The 15,989-nt window shown below is 40.2% G+C and overlaps 1 protein-coding gene across 1 annotated transcript; it reads left to right on the top strand.

Moving 5' to 3' along the window:
* Positions 1 to 1,654: 1,654 nt before the first annotated feature.
* cntn1b (contactin 1b) lies at positions 1,655 to 15,513 on the top strand. Its single transcript, XM_085386375.1, has 24 exons — positions 1,655 to 1,774; positions 6,472 to 6,604; positions 6,716 to 6,751; positions 6,850 to 6,976; positions 7,061 to 7,242; positions 8,335 to 8,430; positions 8,551 to 8,763; positions 8,847 to 8,946; positions 10,499 to 10,683; positions 10,765 to 10,889; positions 11,010 to 11,127; positions 11,234 to 11,384; positions 11,470 to 11,597; positions 11,690 to 11,862; positions 12,017 to 12,140; positions 12,556 to 12,723; positions 12,918 to 13,067; positions 13,154 to 13,224; positions 13,313 to 13,565; positions 13,663 to 13,784; positions 13,874 to 14,063; positions 14,146 to 14,267; positions 14,377 to 14,533; positions 14,640 to 15,513. Exons 2-24 carry the CDS (start codon positions 6,550 to 6,552, stop codon positions 14,720 to 14,722), a joined length of 3,129 nt encoding a protein of 1,042 aa, XP_085242501.1. The 5' UTR covers positions 1,655 to 1,774; positions 6,472 to 6,549; the 3' UTR covers positions 14,723 to 15,513.
* The last annotated feature ends 476 nt before the right edge of the window (positions 15,514 to 15,989 follow it).

The raw sequence follows: 15,989 nt of genomic DNA, 5'->3' as shown, positions 1-15,989 counted from the left end.
ATTAAACAAGTTGGGGCAACGACATCAGCAGAGAGAGGTTCACTGGTCGCATTTGTATATGTGGTTAATGCCATTGGCAACACAATTCCTCCACTGTTTGTGTTCCCACACATACATTATGCAGACCACTGTGTCAGAGATGGACCAGTAGGAAGTACTGGTAGTGGAAATAAATCAGGATGGGTGCAAGAAACAGATTTCCTCATCTTTCTGAAGCACTTTGCAAACCACACCAAGGTAAGCCATGATAAAAAGTAATGGAATTGCGATGCTGGTGAACAACTACATTTTTTCAGCTTCATTGTTATGTTCAAAATTGGTGCAAGAGTTGTAGGTTATAATGCCCACTGAGCCAATGAGGCCAAACTCAAGGAAGACCAATCAAAATTAATGAAATATTCAGTTGCAGAAAATTCCAGAATTTGTCTTTTTTGGGGGGTTGGAATATGTTCAAAAGCTAGATTTCTGCATTCTGTCACACACACACACAGCTACATAAATGGCTCTAAGTGCATTCATGTGTTGAATAAACAAAGATTACATGTTAATATTTTGTTAGTACCCTTATTTCATTGTGTTACATTTCACCCCGGGATATGTTACAACTAACCCAGACTATGGGGTTAATTGTAACATTTCACTCTTTGTGTTTGAGACCATACCATGCAATGGGTAATTGTGCTGCAGAGAAAATAGCTGCACTATTTAATAGCAGAGACATGTAAATACTTTGCATTACATTTTGAATCCACTACCTTAAAAGAGCTTCAATTTACAGACAGAAATGTCAAAAATGTTACAACTATCCCCGGTCTCCCCTACTGATACAAACATCTGATATACTTCAGTTTTTCTGTTGTGCTCCTTTCTACTTCTACATTTGTATTAAAGACAGATTATCAACAAAAATGTGTAACTAAATCACTTCTTTTCATTGTAAAATTAGCTAGTCATAGAGTAAGAACTTACTTGAGATACTTTAAGTAGTTTACTTTAATAGTTTTGTACTTTTACTTAAAAAAAAGTACAAAACTTGTAGGATTGGTAAAAAAAACAAAACCTAAAACTGTAGGATTAATTATGTTTACTAAGTTTAGGATGACCCCCCCGCAAAAAAATAAAATAAAATAAAATCTTGCCCCCACCCTGGAACCACAACTTATTTTATTGTATTGTAAGGAATCCTTGTACCTCGCCTGGTCTGCAATCCACCATTAATAATTAATCTGCAGGTCATTTAAGATGCACAGCACATGGCCGCATCAGCTATAGGAAGCTTTCCTTTATGTCTTTTTTCAAATTTCCCAAATCCCTTTGTATTATAATAAATTTCCAAATTCCTGCGAAATCTTTAGTGCGTTGGAGTGCCAAGTTATAGCCTGCCCTTGTACTTGTACTTTATTTTCAATCAGATGACAGCAATTCAATAACTCGCCTTAATATATTTCCTCCTTTAATTTTATTGATTTATTTTTAATACTTATTATGACTTAACCAATTATCTTTTTTCCCCACTGTGACTTTATTTCCCTCGTCTGGGATGCGCACAAGCATGATGCTCGCATCCCTCCCATCCTCATCCTCCCTCTCTCGAAAGCCAATCGCAGCCGCCTCCTCCCCGCTAACCATGACCTGCCACTCAGCCTCTCTCATCCAATAGAAAAGTTCATCTGAACGGGACGCTCCGGCGGGGTGGGCTCTGTGGCACGTTGCGGTTCGGGTCCAGGTGTGCCATGAAGACAGTGCGCTGAAATTTCTCATTCCGCCTCAAAAGGTAAGAACGACACCGCAGACGAGCGCGTGCATGACACAATTGTCTCTTCGTGTCCGGAGATGTGAGAATAAACCGGGGGTGCTTTGAGAGCTGCAGTGTGGAAATGGACCGGCTCTGGAGTACCGCAATGCAGAGCAGTGAATTACCGGTGCCGCTCAATCGTCATAGGGGTGAAGTGATGTAAGGAACTGCGCAGTTACTTTAAAAGACTGAAGACTGCGACAAAGTCAGCGCTGTCTGGCTTTGCATTTCACTCTGCAGGTTTAGTTCAGAGTGAATCGACTGCAGCACATGCTTTTTAAAAAAGTGCATCAGTGGATGCAGGGAGGAGACTCAAGGTGAAAGTGTCTCATACTGGATGCGTCAAGGGCGCAGAGTGCAGTGGATCCATTATGGCATCTGCTTGGGAAAGTATTAGACAGGGCTACTCCCTTATTGGCCCAAACTGCTGTATATATGCGCTGGAACATCTATCCTCTTAAAACATTAATTCTGAATTATTGTTAAATTAAATGTGTATTGCTATAGAGCCACATCCTGCATACCCTTTGAATATGAACTTAACAGTCAGCCAGATTAGTGCCGCAAACGGCCTGCACTGTAGTGTTCAGTGTATTTGTTGCATAGTGTGAAAGAAATGGAAGTAGCTGTAGGAGTCAGTATAACCAAGGTAACTTCAAATGTGTTTGCTCACATCGCAGGATTGTGTCCCTCCCCTACACTTTCTCTCTTTTCCCCTTGTCTGCTGGGATTTAACAGATTGTAAAAGATGTGACGAGTGTAACGCCTCCTTTCAGATGCTGAAAAGTCCTTCACCAAATGGATTTGGCTGCAAGATTCAGATTATTCCTTATTCAGCCTCGTGTGTCTTTATTCTGTCATTTACATCACTTGTGATCCAAATGCCCGTGCATAAGTAACCCAGCAAACTCAAGATTAAAGCAGCATTACTCGAGTGCCCTGTTGCTGAATTCTAACATTACTATGAATGTGATTTCTGGCAGCCACAAAAGCCACATGCAAACATGGTTATCCAGTCAGCCCCCGAGAGAGACTTGAGGCTTAATACGTGTGCTGACCTAAATTTTTTTCTGGTCTGTCCAAAGAGGATGGTGGTGGGATTATTGCCAGCTGGGAATCGCATGAAAACAAACTCAGATGAATTGATCAGAATTTCCATTATGACAGATTGCAACTTTAATCTGCAAAGCTGTATGAAAGTACTATATATAAAAGTGATTTCTGAATGTGTTTGCACACTTTCAATGTAGCCTGTGTACAGATCTGTGTACCCATATCTAGATGCAAGAGGTGTACTTTCATTTTAGGACAAGATGCACAGACACATAGCTGTGCAGCTATGGTGACATTAGTGCTGAGTCATCATGAGGGCCTTTGAGAAGTCACTGCTGCAGTCTCTGCATGTGGATAAGCTACTGGGTGTATGCCTCTGCTCTCTCACTCCCTCTTTCTGCTTGTTTGAGACAGATGCTGCTAACTGAGAATGATGGCTGTTTGGCCCTTTCTAGGTCTATTTTTTGCCACATTTTTTTTACCATTCAGCTTCAATTTGCCTTTTAAAGTTTGCATTACTAAAGTGAAGTGCATGTTAATTTTAGTTTTCGTGCATACAGTATATGCCTTTAACTATATAAATGTAATGTTTAATATGTTCAGTTTAATACGGCCTCATTCCATGTGACAGTGTATGAAGATTATCCATTGTAAGCCTGAGTTGATGATGGTTTAGAGCAAATTGAAAGATTTCCGATGCATTTTGAACCAGCAGCAGACACAAAAGAGAAATCTGCAGCTCTTGTATCCTCAACAAGTCAGCAGAGACTTCAAGGAAATTTATAAATAGTATTTGGCTATGTAAAGTGAAGTAACTTGCATACATAGCTGTAGTAGTTGTCTATTCTGTGCCGAACCAGTGCACTTTGCAACACTAATACAAAAATGAGAAGCTGCCAAAATGTAGCATTTACACCCACTAATCCCACAAGATTCGTCACAATTACAGAGTCAGGCTTTTCCTTCATTCCTTTTTTAACCTCCTGAGACCCGAACTCTTCCACAGCATGCATTTTCAATTTCTCTTTCATATTTGGGCATATTGGGACCTGATGAATGTAAAAACAAAGATCGGGGGGCGATCGTGGCTCAAGAGTTGGGCGTTCACCTTGTAATCGGAAGGTTGCCGGTTTGAGCCCCGGCTTGGACAGTCTCGGTCGTTGTGTCCTTGGGCAAGACACTTCACCCGTTGCCTACTGGTGGTGGTCAGAGGGCCCGGTGGCGCCAGTGTCCGGCAGCCTCGCCTCTGTCAGTGTGCCCCAGGGTGGCTGTGGCTACAATGTAGCTTGCCATCACCAGTGTGTGAATGGGTGGATGACTGGATATGTAAAGCGCTTTAGGGTCCTTAGGGACTAGTAAAAGCGGTATATAAATACAGGCCATTTACCAATTAGCAGATTTTTTTTTTAATCTCATTTTGGTTTTTAAGAAAAATGAGAGCCACATATGAGTATATTCATTTAAAATTTCGATAGAACAGTAGCAGTATAATGTCCTTGTAAGTGGATATCAGGCCCTTGTAGAGCAAAATTGAGTATTTTGGTCTAAATAACCCAAAATGTGATGTCCACATATGTGGACGAAAGGTCCTAGGAGGTTAAATATTGAAACCTGAAATGTAAATGTCATATAAGCAACAACAAGGTCAGCTTACAGTTTATAACAGAGTTGCTTAAAATACAACTAAAGATTTTAGTTGTCATTCTTATGCAAATTTTTTTCCATATTTCCATCTATATTTACAGTAAACTGAAATCACAAAGGGGAAGAAGCCTTTAGTTAGCTATCAGTGGGCTTACACAAAGGGTGCTAACTAAAGCAGCCTTCCATAAAACAGTATAACTAAAATGACCTCTGAGATGGCTTGTTTGCTTATTAAAACCAAATTCTATCTATATACTAGGTTGTAGATGTGGCTTTGCTGATTTAAAACCTTAACTTTAACTTACTGTTGTTGCCATCTTGCTTTTTTGGAGCATGAATTGATCGTAGTTAAAGGTAACAATTGAGGGCGAGTAAGCTTATTTAGCTAGGAGCATCCATAGACTGAATGGGTGCTACAATAATGCTAAATAACACACAAATAAAATGGTAAAGTTGATGACAAAAAATAGACTTATTGGAAGAACAAAACAGAATATATTATCTTTTAGATAACTGATAGAAATTCAGTGACCCTAATTAGCGATGGTGAGATCAAATAGATAGCTAGCATGTGCAAAGCTGTAAACCTTAAATGGGTTATATTAATCTCTACCCCTACAGTTGTTATGAAGAGATAAATTACCCATTAATACTAAAAAAGAACCTATCTGCACAGGGCTGTAAACCTGTGTATTTCTGTTGTAAATAACAGTATTTTAAAATGGGAGTTATGGTCAGGAGTGCACATAAGTGGTCCGCAGGTGCACATTCGCTGTCAAAATAAAAGACGCGCACCAGATAAGAAGCTGCAACGCACATTTGCGTACATAAGATTTTCTGGAAGAGGACAGACATTTGTTTAGAACTCTTAAAGATGTCGAAGAAATAAGCTACTTTAAGCAATTACTCTGGTGTTCCTCCACTTCCAAAGAAATGTCCGAAGGAGTCCGAACCGCAAAAGAAGCGCGTATTCTCGGAAAAGTGGTTGCAGGAGGTGAGCTGGCTTCAAACAAATGATGAATGCACAGAGATGTGGTGCAGAATATGCCGTGAAAATCCCACTCTAGCGGACAAAAACAGTGATTTTTATATGTACGCAAACGTGCGTTGCAACTTCTTATCTGGTGCGAATGTGCACCTGCGGACCACTTATGTGCACCCCTGGTTATGGTAACTAATTGGCTCTTGGAGTCAGCCTCAAGTGGCCAGTCCTGGAACTGCATTTACTGGTTGCCACTTGGTCCCCAGCACAGCTGCAAAGTAGCAAACACTGCCAAGACAGGGGAAAAACAGACAATCATAAAGGGATTCCTCAATTTCTTTATGAGATAATGATATAAAATGTGTTCTCCACAAGAGATTTTAAAACTTTACACAGAGATATCCAATTTCCAGCTTAACCCATCCTGTTAACCAATCCAAGGTCATACTTAACATATCCATGCCTCTGTGAGTCATTCCTTCTGTTTTTCACACTGTCATGTTTGACATAGTTTTCTGCTGTTGAAAACACACACACCAACACACAGCAGCAGTACTGTCATTTCATCCTGTAGGAGTGATGCGTAAGCATGTTTCATGGCACTGCGGGAGCCCTTAAGTAATGCTGAGCTACAATGTGTTTTGTTCATATGCAGGCAGTTGTGGGGTTTCAGTGTTTGAGCATGCACTCAGACAGTGCAGGTATGTGTGTTTGTGCAGGTGCACTTTCTTGTGGTTGTGCACCCACCCAGCTCACACTGCATTGTACTGCTGAGTCACTGACATCCTGAATCATTTATATTCACAGGGAGGATTCCAGCTTGCTCTGCACTGACTGCTTCTGGTCTGCAAAGTCCAGTAAATAGCATGTAGTGTCATTAGCCTGTTTTGAGTGACATAAGTGTTTTGAAGAAATAAAATAAATTGCACTGAATAATGAAACAAATGATGACATAGATCCTGAAGGAAAAGCTCTCCTTCCTCTCTGTCTCTTTCAGCCCTCCCCGGTTCATGTCCTGTCCATCGACTTTTCTCTCCATCCACCTCCATCCCTCTGAGTCAGTCTGCTGACTGCCATGGCTTCCACTGCTTTATTGCTGCTGGCTCTCTCCTCCTTCCCCTCGCTCACAGGTAAGAAAACTAATGATGCCTAAAAATAACACATGCTCTCTCAAAATGATGTTGAGGGGAAAAAAGATATTATTGTGCAGCCTTTAATGTTTAATGTTTCTACTCTTCTAGTGGCAGTTTTGTTTGGTGAGCCCAGAATATATGGTGGTGAGTTGGTTTTGTCATAATAAAAGGACTCTAAAAGAGCTAATTCAGGATTATTTTTGATCTAATATGTATGAACTAACTAATTTGTTCTGTATCAGAGGATGCTACTGGTTACGGCCCCATATTTGAAGAGGAGCCTGTGGATGTGGTTTACATCGAAGACTCACCTGATGGGAGAATCTCCATGAACTGCAGAGCACGTGCTAACCCCCCAGCTACATACAGGTTACAAGCCGGTGCATGATAGTTTTCCTAAATAAGAAATACATTAAATTACATTACAGGATGTCACATTTGAATTGCTGCTAGGTGGCGTCGGGATAACTGGGAAATCAAGCTCAAGGAGCAGCCGGATGAACACTACAGCCTGGTGGGGGGGAATTTGGTAATCACCAATCCAATCCAGAAGAAACATGCTGGGACGTACGTCTGTGTGGCCAGGAATATTTACGGCACCGTTATCAGCAAAGAGGCCAGAGTCAAGTTTGGATGTGAGTATAATGTTAATATAGTTAAAACTGAACTAAAAACTAAAATTATATGTAAAAAAAACCAAAACATTTTAGGTCACTCAAATAAAACTTTAAACTAGACATTTGAAAAAGCGAAATAAAACTAACTCAAAAAATATACAGGAAAGATTCTTAGTTTTTGTGTTTGTTAATTTAGTAAAGAGTTGTTATTAAAACTTGTCTTTTAAGGCTTTGATGGTCATATTTATTGACATTTTGGATGCCTACAAGAATGTGAGTCAAGTTGTGTGTTTTTATTCTATTAACTGTATTGACTTTCCTAAGTCTTGCCTCTGACGTATGCCTTCCATACAATAAAAACTAATAAAGACCAAAGTTGCTTTTTAAACTAAACTGAAACTGAACTAAATTAAAAGCAAAAAGTCAAAGAAATAAAGTTAAAAATGTATTTGAAAGTGAATACCACCAAGCACGGCATTCCTGCTTAAGTTCAGTGTTGACATCTTGAGCTGAATATGTTCTTGGCTTTAGCTTCAGGTTCGACAGCGTGTCTGCTCACATTATCTCCAACTCATTAAGGTTGTGACGATTGAGTTCCTTGACTGGTCCAGATTATTTTAGTGTTGATATTTATGTATTAATTTCAACTGTAACGTCCTCAGACTGGCATACAGATAAAGACTAAGTGGAGATCAAATGGAAAAAACCTAAGCCAGGTATGGCAGTTCCAAATCACTAAGGCTGAGGCTCAGGTGGTAGAACGGGTCTTCTACCAATCGAACAAATAAAAGCTACCAGTAAATCTACCAGTACAAGAGCGGTACAAATGTGTGTGTGATTGCGTGATAGAGTCTTGTAGGAAAAGCAAATTGAACGTTTAACTACGTAGAAAGGCACTATGTAAGTACCATTTACAGAAGAGAGGACAACACAGACTAAAATCTAGAAAGCAACACAGCAAGTTTTCATCTTTGAGGGAATGCTCTTTGAATCATAATACTTATCAAACACTGTGTTGACTCATTGAGCTCCTTAATGACTAAAGCTTATTCACACCTTTGAGCAGTTTTGCAGTGGCTGAACTTTGACCCCCGTGTACTTTCTGTGTAGTTCTGGGTGAGTTTCCTGATGAAGAGAGAGAGCCAGTTTATGTCAAAGAAGGACAGGGAGCAGTTCTGTTGTGTGTACCTCCAAAAGCCTGGCCACGTATGTACATGTCTTCAAGAATTACACCTAAAATTCATCATTCAAACAGTGTGTAGATTTCAGAGGTGCAAACAAGAAAACGTGGCCTATGCATCTCTCCCTCTTTCTGTTCCCTTTCAGAGGAGGTTACCTACCGCTGGATCTACAATGAGTTCCCAGTGTTCCTGAACACAGACCGTCGTAGGTTTGTCTCCCAGAAGACTGGGAACCTCTACATTGCCAAGGTGGAAGCTCAGGATGCGGGAAACTACTCTTGCTTTGTTTCTAGTCCCGTCTTAGGAAAGAGTGTTTTCTCCAAATTCATCCCTCTCATCCCCTTACCCCCTGACGATGGTTAGTCACCGTGCTGCAACGATACCGGAAAAGGATTTTTGCATGCTTTATTATTGTATATATAATGAAGCCTTTTCTCTTAGGTGAGGAGAGAAAATACCCAGCAGACATCAGGGTGAAGTTCCCAGATACGACTGCCATGCTGGCCTCTAATATTACATTAGAATGCTTTGCTCTTGGAAAGTAAGTTTTTCTTAGTATAATTCATGTACACATGCAAGCATTGCATAACACTGATGCATTCAAATACCATAGGAAAGAGTTTATGTGGAAACAATAATGGAAATAGTTGACTTTTTTTTTAAAAACTAGGCAAGGTAACAAGAGCACACATTTGATTCCCTTTTACTGATAATTAATTGGTATAAATGCGAGCAGATGCCACGTAAAAACAACTTTTTGCAGTCATTTGTAAGTCATTTACAGAAACTGGACTTTCAATAGAAATACAATCACATGCAGAAAAATGCAAAGAAGAATGGCTCAAAAAGAAAAAAATGTTTGGATTGTTAAATGACTGAGTCAAAATCCATATTTAAAAACCACTGAAATATTATAGTCCTGTTTCAAACTCAAGAAAACCTGGAAACAGTCTGTAACTAAAGGGGTTGTATACTTACGTGTTCCAAATAGGAACGTTATATCTTTTGAATATCTTGTGTTATATCGTTTAAATTATTCTTAAGTTTGCATTCATGTACAGTGCCTAACCAATTTATTCGACTAACTGTCATAAAAACAAGAAAATAAAACTATTCGAGTGATCTGTCAAAAACCTGTGTAAAACTAAAAACTGTATTGGCAAATTACAAACTCAATTCACATTCTTATGTTCAAATTCAGCCTGTTCTCACTCCCGAGGTGTAATACAGTGATGATTTTGTCAAGTCCTGAGGTGTTCCTTCTGCGTTCTTATGCTACGCCTGGGTTATGGATAAAATCCAGTAGAATGACTCTCCCAGGGTAATACACGTCCCAGCCATGTATTCCAGCCCTAACCCTAACTTTATTCCTAAACTAGTGCTGTCAGCACGGCGTCGATGCATCAGCGCGGTTAGCTCATTAATGCGTTAGCGCAGTCCAGCTCCACACGCGGGGAGATCCGCGTTAACTCACTAAAGGAGATTTGTCGCATTAATGCGGTTATGGTGTTAACGTCATTTTAACAAGATTAATGCTGACAGCACTACCTTAAACCTAACCATAACCTTATCCCTAACCATAACCAGGACTTTAGACATTAGATAGTGTTTTCCAAAGCGATTTAAGTAAAACGAATGCAGATTAATTCCAAACGGTTCCCATGTTTCCTCATTTCCTCATCTCGTAAAATAGGGAGATCTCATTAAAACAAATTTTTCTGTTCAAGTATGCAAGTAAAAAACTGTAATTTTGCTTCTTAATCCAAAAATAATAATGAGTCTTTTCTTTTTTTGCTTTTTTACAACAGTAAAATTGAAAATTTATTGAGAACAATTATATTTTACATTAAGATTACTTTGTACAAAGAGTTTGTGAATATTCTTGGATTGCCTATTACAGAAATAGAAAAATGATTTGGGTAATGAACAGTTCTGTTAATTTAAACTGGCTGGTGGTCTAAGACATTTTTTTATACTTTTTAAAATACTTTTATTTTTTGTATACCTTTATCTGTAGGGACTGCATCAAAGAAGAGCCTCTGGTTAGTTTGCTTTACTATCACATCAACAAACTAACTGTATTTTCTGCACAGTCCCATCCCACATATTGTATGGAGGAAGGTTGATGCTACAGACCTCCCGGCTAATCATGAAATCAGTGAATCGGGGGCCGTGCTTCATCTGTTTAATGTACAGTACGAAGATGTGGGATTTTATGACTGTGAAGCCATCAACACTAAAGGAAAGGACTGGCACAAGGCCTGGCTCTATGTGGAGTGTAAGTCATTTGTCAGAGCTCAGTGACTTGCCTGTCTGTGTTATCCAGTAATGTATAGTGATTCCCATTATATTTTTCCAGCTGCTCCGGAGTGGGCAGAGACCATCAATAACACGATGAAAGACATTGGCTCAGAGCACACCATGCGCTGTGTGGCATCAGGGAAACCCTTCCCTTTCATCCGCTGGTATAAAGATGGATATATGGTAAAAACTCTTTGACATGTTGTGTGAAACTGGGCAATATGATATCTCAGCTTGGCTTTACAGTTGCTTTGTGTAAGTCTTCTTTGGCTCAAGTACACGTTTGGGTTGTGTTTTTACTAGTATGGTAAAGGTGAGCTGAAGTTTTCCAGCCTGACTTTTGCTGACTCCGGGATGTATCAGTGCATCGCTGAGAACTACTGGGGCATCAAATACGCCAACGCTGAGCTGCGAGTCATCGGTACTCTGATTTAGTGAATTTTGACATTTAAAAGCACAACTGAACTGCTATATTATGGTTTAAGACAGGTATTAAACACAAAATGACACTTCTAACCTCCCTCCAGCCTGTGCGCCAACATTCGAGTTCAACCCTGTGAAGAAGCAGCTTCTCGGAGCTAAAGACGGACGTGTGGTGATTGAGTGTAAACCCAGAGCGGCTCCTAGACCTCGATTCACCTGGACAAAGGGCAAAGAGCTCCTCTACAACAGCTCACGGTCAGCCTAATACCTCAGCTTTACTCTTTTGCTTGTTGAAAAAAGGCACATCAGGAAGCTTAACTGCTTATGTCCATATTCACAGCATTTCAATCATGTTTGACGGGAGTCTGGAGATCTTGAATGCCACCAAAAACGATGAAGGGGTTTACACCTGCTTTGCGGAGAATGACAGAGGAAAGGCCAACAGCTCTGGCTATCTCACCATCACAGGTCAGCGCATGTATATGTGTGCATCTAAACAGAGTAAAGATCCCACAATCTAGAATGATTTTTAAGTGTATCTATAATATTCTTTTGCTTAGAGGCTACCAGCATCACAGTAGCACCTGAGGACACTGAGGTTAGAGTTGGTGACGAGGTGATTCTGAAGTGTCAAGCTTCATACGACCCCATGCTGGACATCACATTTATCTGGGCTATAGACTTCAGAGTCATCGACTTTAATGCAGAGTGGCAACAATATGAACGTGTCATGGTAGGGTTGGTGATTTATTACAGCCATATTTATGTTAAACCTTCTTCGAAGATGCAGACTAAAGATCCTCTGTATACTTCACCCACTTTTCTCATTATCCTTTTCTCCTTTGGGTTTCCTTCCTTCTATTATGCTGTTGTTTCCTGTCATTTAGAACGAAGATGGTGTTGGCGACCTGAGAATATTGAACGCTCAAATTTGGCACGAAGGTCGCTACACCTGCACGGCTCAGACTGTTGTGGACAGTGACACTGCCTACTGTGATCTCAAGATTGTAGGTCAGTCTGAGCATGAGGTGAACACAGATGTAAAGAGTCAAGTATAGTCTTAGAAAGCTATGAAGGAAAGTTCTCAGTGCCAGCCCACATCAGCAAGTGATGGCAAAGCTGTAACATTTTCATGGATCCAATGAGGAAATCTCATATAAAAGTATGCTATGTAAGCTGCTGTAGCCTGCCTAGTGTTGCTGCAGATCTGCAAGCTACTTGGGAACCCACCCCCAGCTCAATATTTTTCCATGCTAGCAAATAGGCATGACATCTTTTGCCATTAAAGTCTGTTCTGAGGTGCTAGAACAAAGCAACACTGCTGAATATAAGTGACTACAGAAAAACTGGAATTATTTTTATCCCCCTTATACTCATTTTTCCATGTGTTTTCATTCTCCTCCCTCATCTGATCCCCAAACCCCAGGTGTTCCTGGTCCTCCTGGTGTGATTCGGGTGGAAGAGATTGGGGACACGTGGGTGAAGCTGTGGTGGACTAAAGGAGCTGAGCATAATAGCCCTATTCTCTACTATACCATTCAGACCAGACACTACTGGGCTCTATATGAAGATGACTGGAGGAATGCCAGCACTTGTGAGTACTGCTCGCTGCCAGCAGGGGGCCAACTCACGCCACAGATATGATAAACTAAAGCATCCTTTACTATTTTTAGGCTCTGAAACAAATGAGTATGATCTGTGATTCTTTTGGATATAAATTACTTAAAAAATAATAGATATATTTATTATTATTATTTTCATCATTTAAATGTTCCTTGTGTCCTTCAGCTCCAACTGTTCTTGATGGCAGTATGGAGAAAGCAGAGGTGACAGACTTGTATCCTTGGATGGAATATCAGTTTAGGATCATTGCTACTAATGAGCATGGCTCTGGAGAGGCCAGTATCCCCTCCCTCAAGATCAAAACCTGGGACGCTCGTAAGGATAAAAAAGAAATTGAAGTTGTGATATGTTAGATATGCTATTTTAAAAATACTAATGATAAACTATTTTCTTGCCCTCAGCACCAGTTGTGTCTCCCACCAATCTGGCCGGTTATGGAGGTCGAAATGGTGAGATAATCATCACGTGGACAGTAGGTGTCTCTGCTTGACTTCCTCATTCGCAAGTTCCATTTTAACAGTTGAATTTTACTGGAAACTGTTTCAACTTGTGACCTTTAGCCCGTGGAGCCTTGGTACTTCTATGGTAAGAAGTTTGGCTACATCGTCGCGTTTAAGCCTCACGATGCTTACGACTGGTGGTACGAGACCATCTCGGACCCTGAGACAAGACGACACGTTCACAGAGACACCTATTTCATCCCCACTGAGGAAGACTTCCAGGTGCGAGAGTTTCAGGTGAAGATCAAGTCATTTAATGTGAAAGGAGACGGACCCTACACCCTCACAAAGGTCATCTACTATCCACGAGATGGTAAGACCTTTGCTTTGGGCTTGATCACATTCCTGTTTTTATTACCGTGGAAACTATGAGCACCTTTTTCAATTTCATTTTTCTCCATCTTCTTCAGTATCTACAGAATCTCCAACAGATATCTACGCTAGGCCTGTGTCCTCCACTGAAGCTCTGGTTTGGTGGTTGCCAGTGGTTGACACTGGAACAGGCCTACAACAGTATATTGAGGGATACCAGGTACAGAACCGCAGAGAGATTAGATAGTTGCATTAACAATCAGTTGAACAGGGGTCCATTCCATAACAATCCCATATCCTGTCATCTAGGTCAGATACTGGAGAAAATATGATGATCCGGAACCAGGTGCCAATCGTATTTTTGTCTCAGCCTCAGTCAATCAGACAAGGCTGGAAAATATGCTGCCAGATTCACACTACCTCATCGAGGTCCGTGCCTACAATGGAGCAGGCCTCGGACCCCCTGGAGAAATGTGTGAGATGTTCACCAAGAGGCCACGTAAGACAGAGCATAACTATAATAAGATTTATAATAAGGAGCAAATCTGCATTTGGAGACTCAATAAATGATCTCTTTACAGCACCACCAGATCCTCCCAGGATGTGGCGATACATCAGTTGGACAGGGAAATGGCTGTATGTGTGGTGGGATCATATCCAGTACGACTGGTTCGGTAATATTTCCTTCCCGCTGTACTACAAGGTTTGTAAAGTGTTTCTCTTTTAATTAGAGTTAAAACAAGTTTCTCACGTCTGTCGTATAGCGATAACAGGATTGCTGAAGACCTTCCATGTTTCTCATCATCTGCCAGGTCATGTTCAGAAAGTCAGGCTACATCTATGGGAAGGTCTACATCACTGGCTGGCACTTCATGGACTTCCCCATGCCTCAGGTTGGAGATTATGAACTGATGGTGCGTGGCCGTTATGAAGGAGGAGATGGCCCAATCAGGAGGATTAAGATTCTGGGTAAAGCTCAGAAAAATCATTAAATAAAAATGAAAGTCTTCACCCATTTTACCTACTTTTCAATCACTTTTTTGTGTGTTTGATGTTGTTTCTTCTTCTTCCTCAGGTCATGCATCCACAATCACGCCCACCTTAAGCCTGGTGTCTTTGGTGCTGCTGGCACTGTGCGTTGTGGGACTGGAAATTTAAGCCTGCCTCAAGCAACATGTATATAACAGACTCTGGGAAGCAAATACACGGACCATACTGAGGATCTAGTCTTTATTATCAAACAGTCTTCACATTGATGCTCACTAAGATGCCACATCCTGCATCCTTCTAGCTTTTGTTCAGGTGTAACACAATACTGGAAAAAGAAAATTGTTTCTCAAAAATAAGATTTGTTGTTAATCCAAATGCTTTTCTAGACCAATTACCAACCATATTTGTATACCATCATATGACAAGATCTAAAATGTCTTGAATGGATTATATGACAAGGCACATGATTCTCCAAACACTGTGTAGATAGAAATAAATGCACAAGGAAAAGAAAGTTTAAGTTGTTTGTCAAGCGAAAAGTGCGATTTTCCAGTCTCTTAAGTTATTTTCTATTAATTCTTTTTGTTGGAAAAATTATGATTTCTTTTTACACAGACAGTCTCCATCTCTCTGTTAAATCAGTCATTAGTATGTACACAAAAATATAATAAGAAATGCTTTTGGTTATTTTTAAAAAGTGTTTATGAAAACTATGTAAGTTATTTGTGAATAGCGTTTTTTCTTCTTCTTTTTTAAATTTATTTATTGAAATAGGAGTAATGCTACCAACGATGGGGACAGAATGTTGGTGGGGGAGCTGTGGGTTTCGCAATGACTCTAAATTGTTATTCGGAGTTATTAACAATGAAAGACATATCGCTTTGACATCTACTACTGTATATCACCTGGATCTGTACGCTAACTTCTTTTGTGTCAAGCTGCAAAACCATTAAACCGAATGCAACAAACAAATGACAACTGTGTACTTGTGAAATTTTCTCAATGCGTCCCAACTGAGTCCCAACAAATGACACAACTTAATTATTTTTGGAGGATTTGTGGAAATGTGATGTGTGTTTTCAGTCAACAGATGGCAGTACAGCCACATGTTGTTAGCCACTGTTTTAGTTACCCATCACTGTACTTGCTAAGTGTTTTGTTCTTAACCTGAGTAAAACTTAATAACAGTCACTGCTTGTAGAGAAAACAGGGAGAGAGCTTGGCGGGTATGTAGGCACACATACTGCTTATGCTGCTTTGCTTATACTGGGTTAAGACCTTTGTTGCTTTAATTCTTCATGCCATAGATTCAACAAGGTGCTGGACACATTCCTCTGTGATTTAGTTCCATATTAACATGACATCATTATACAGTCACTGCAGTTTGCCTAAAATCTCCTTTCCACCACATCCCAAAAGTGCTCTACTGAATGAA

This window comes from Rhamphochromis longiceps, linkage group LG17 (genome assembly GCF_057381845.1).
Source record: "Rhamphochromis longiceps isolate RC_006_pf linkage group LG17, R_longiceps_female_GT1.1, whole genome shotgun sequence".
NCBI lineage: Eukaryota > Metazoa > Chordata > Actinopteri > Cichliformes > Cichlidae > Rhamphochromis > Rhamphochromis longiceps.
The sequence above is the reverse complement of the archived record's forward strand: the minus strand, read 5'-3'. Positions and strand labels throughout refer to the sequence as shown.

Bases quoted from the DNA above. Each gene is read 5' to 3' on its own strand.
- cntn1b (XM_085386375.1), top strand. From the start codon at position 6,550: ATGGCTTCCACTGCTTTATTGCTGCTGGCTCTCTCCTCCTTCCCCTCG. The intron at 6,977-7,060 runs GTTACAAGCCGG...AATTGCTGCTAG, and splicing joins AACCCCCCAGCTACATACAG to GTGGCGTCGGGATAACTGGG. The intron at 10,890-11,009 runs GTAAAAACTCTT...TGTTTTTACTAG, and splicing joins GGTATAAAGATGGATATATG to TATGGTAAAGGTGAGCTGAA.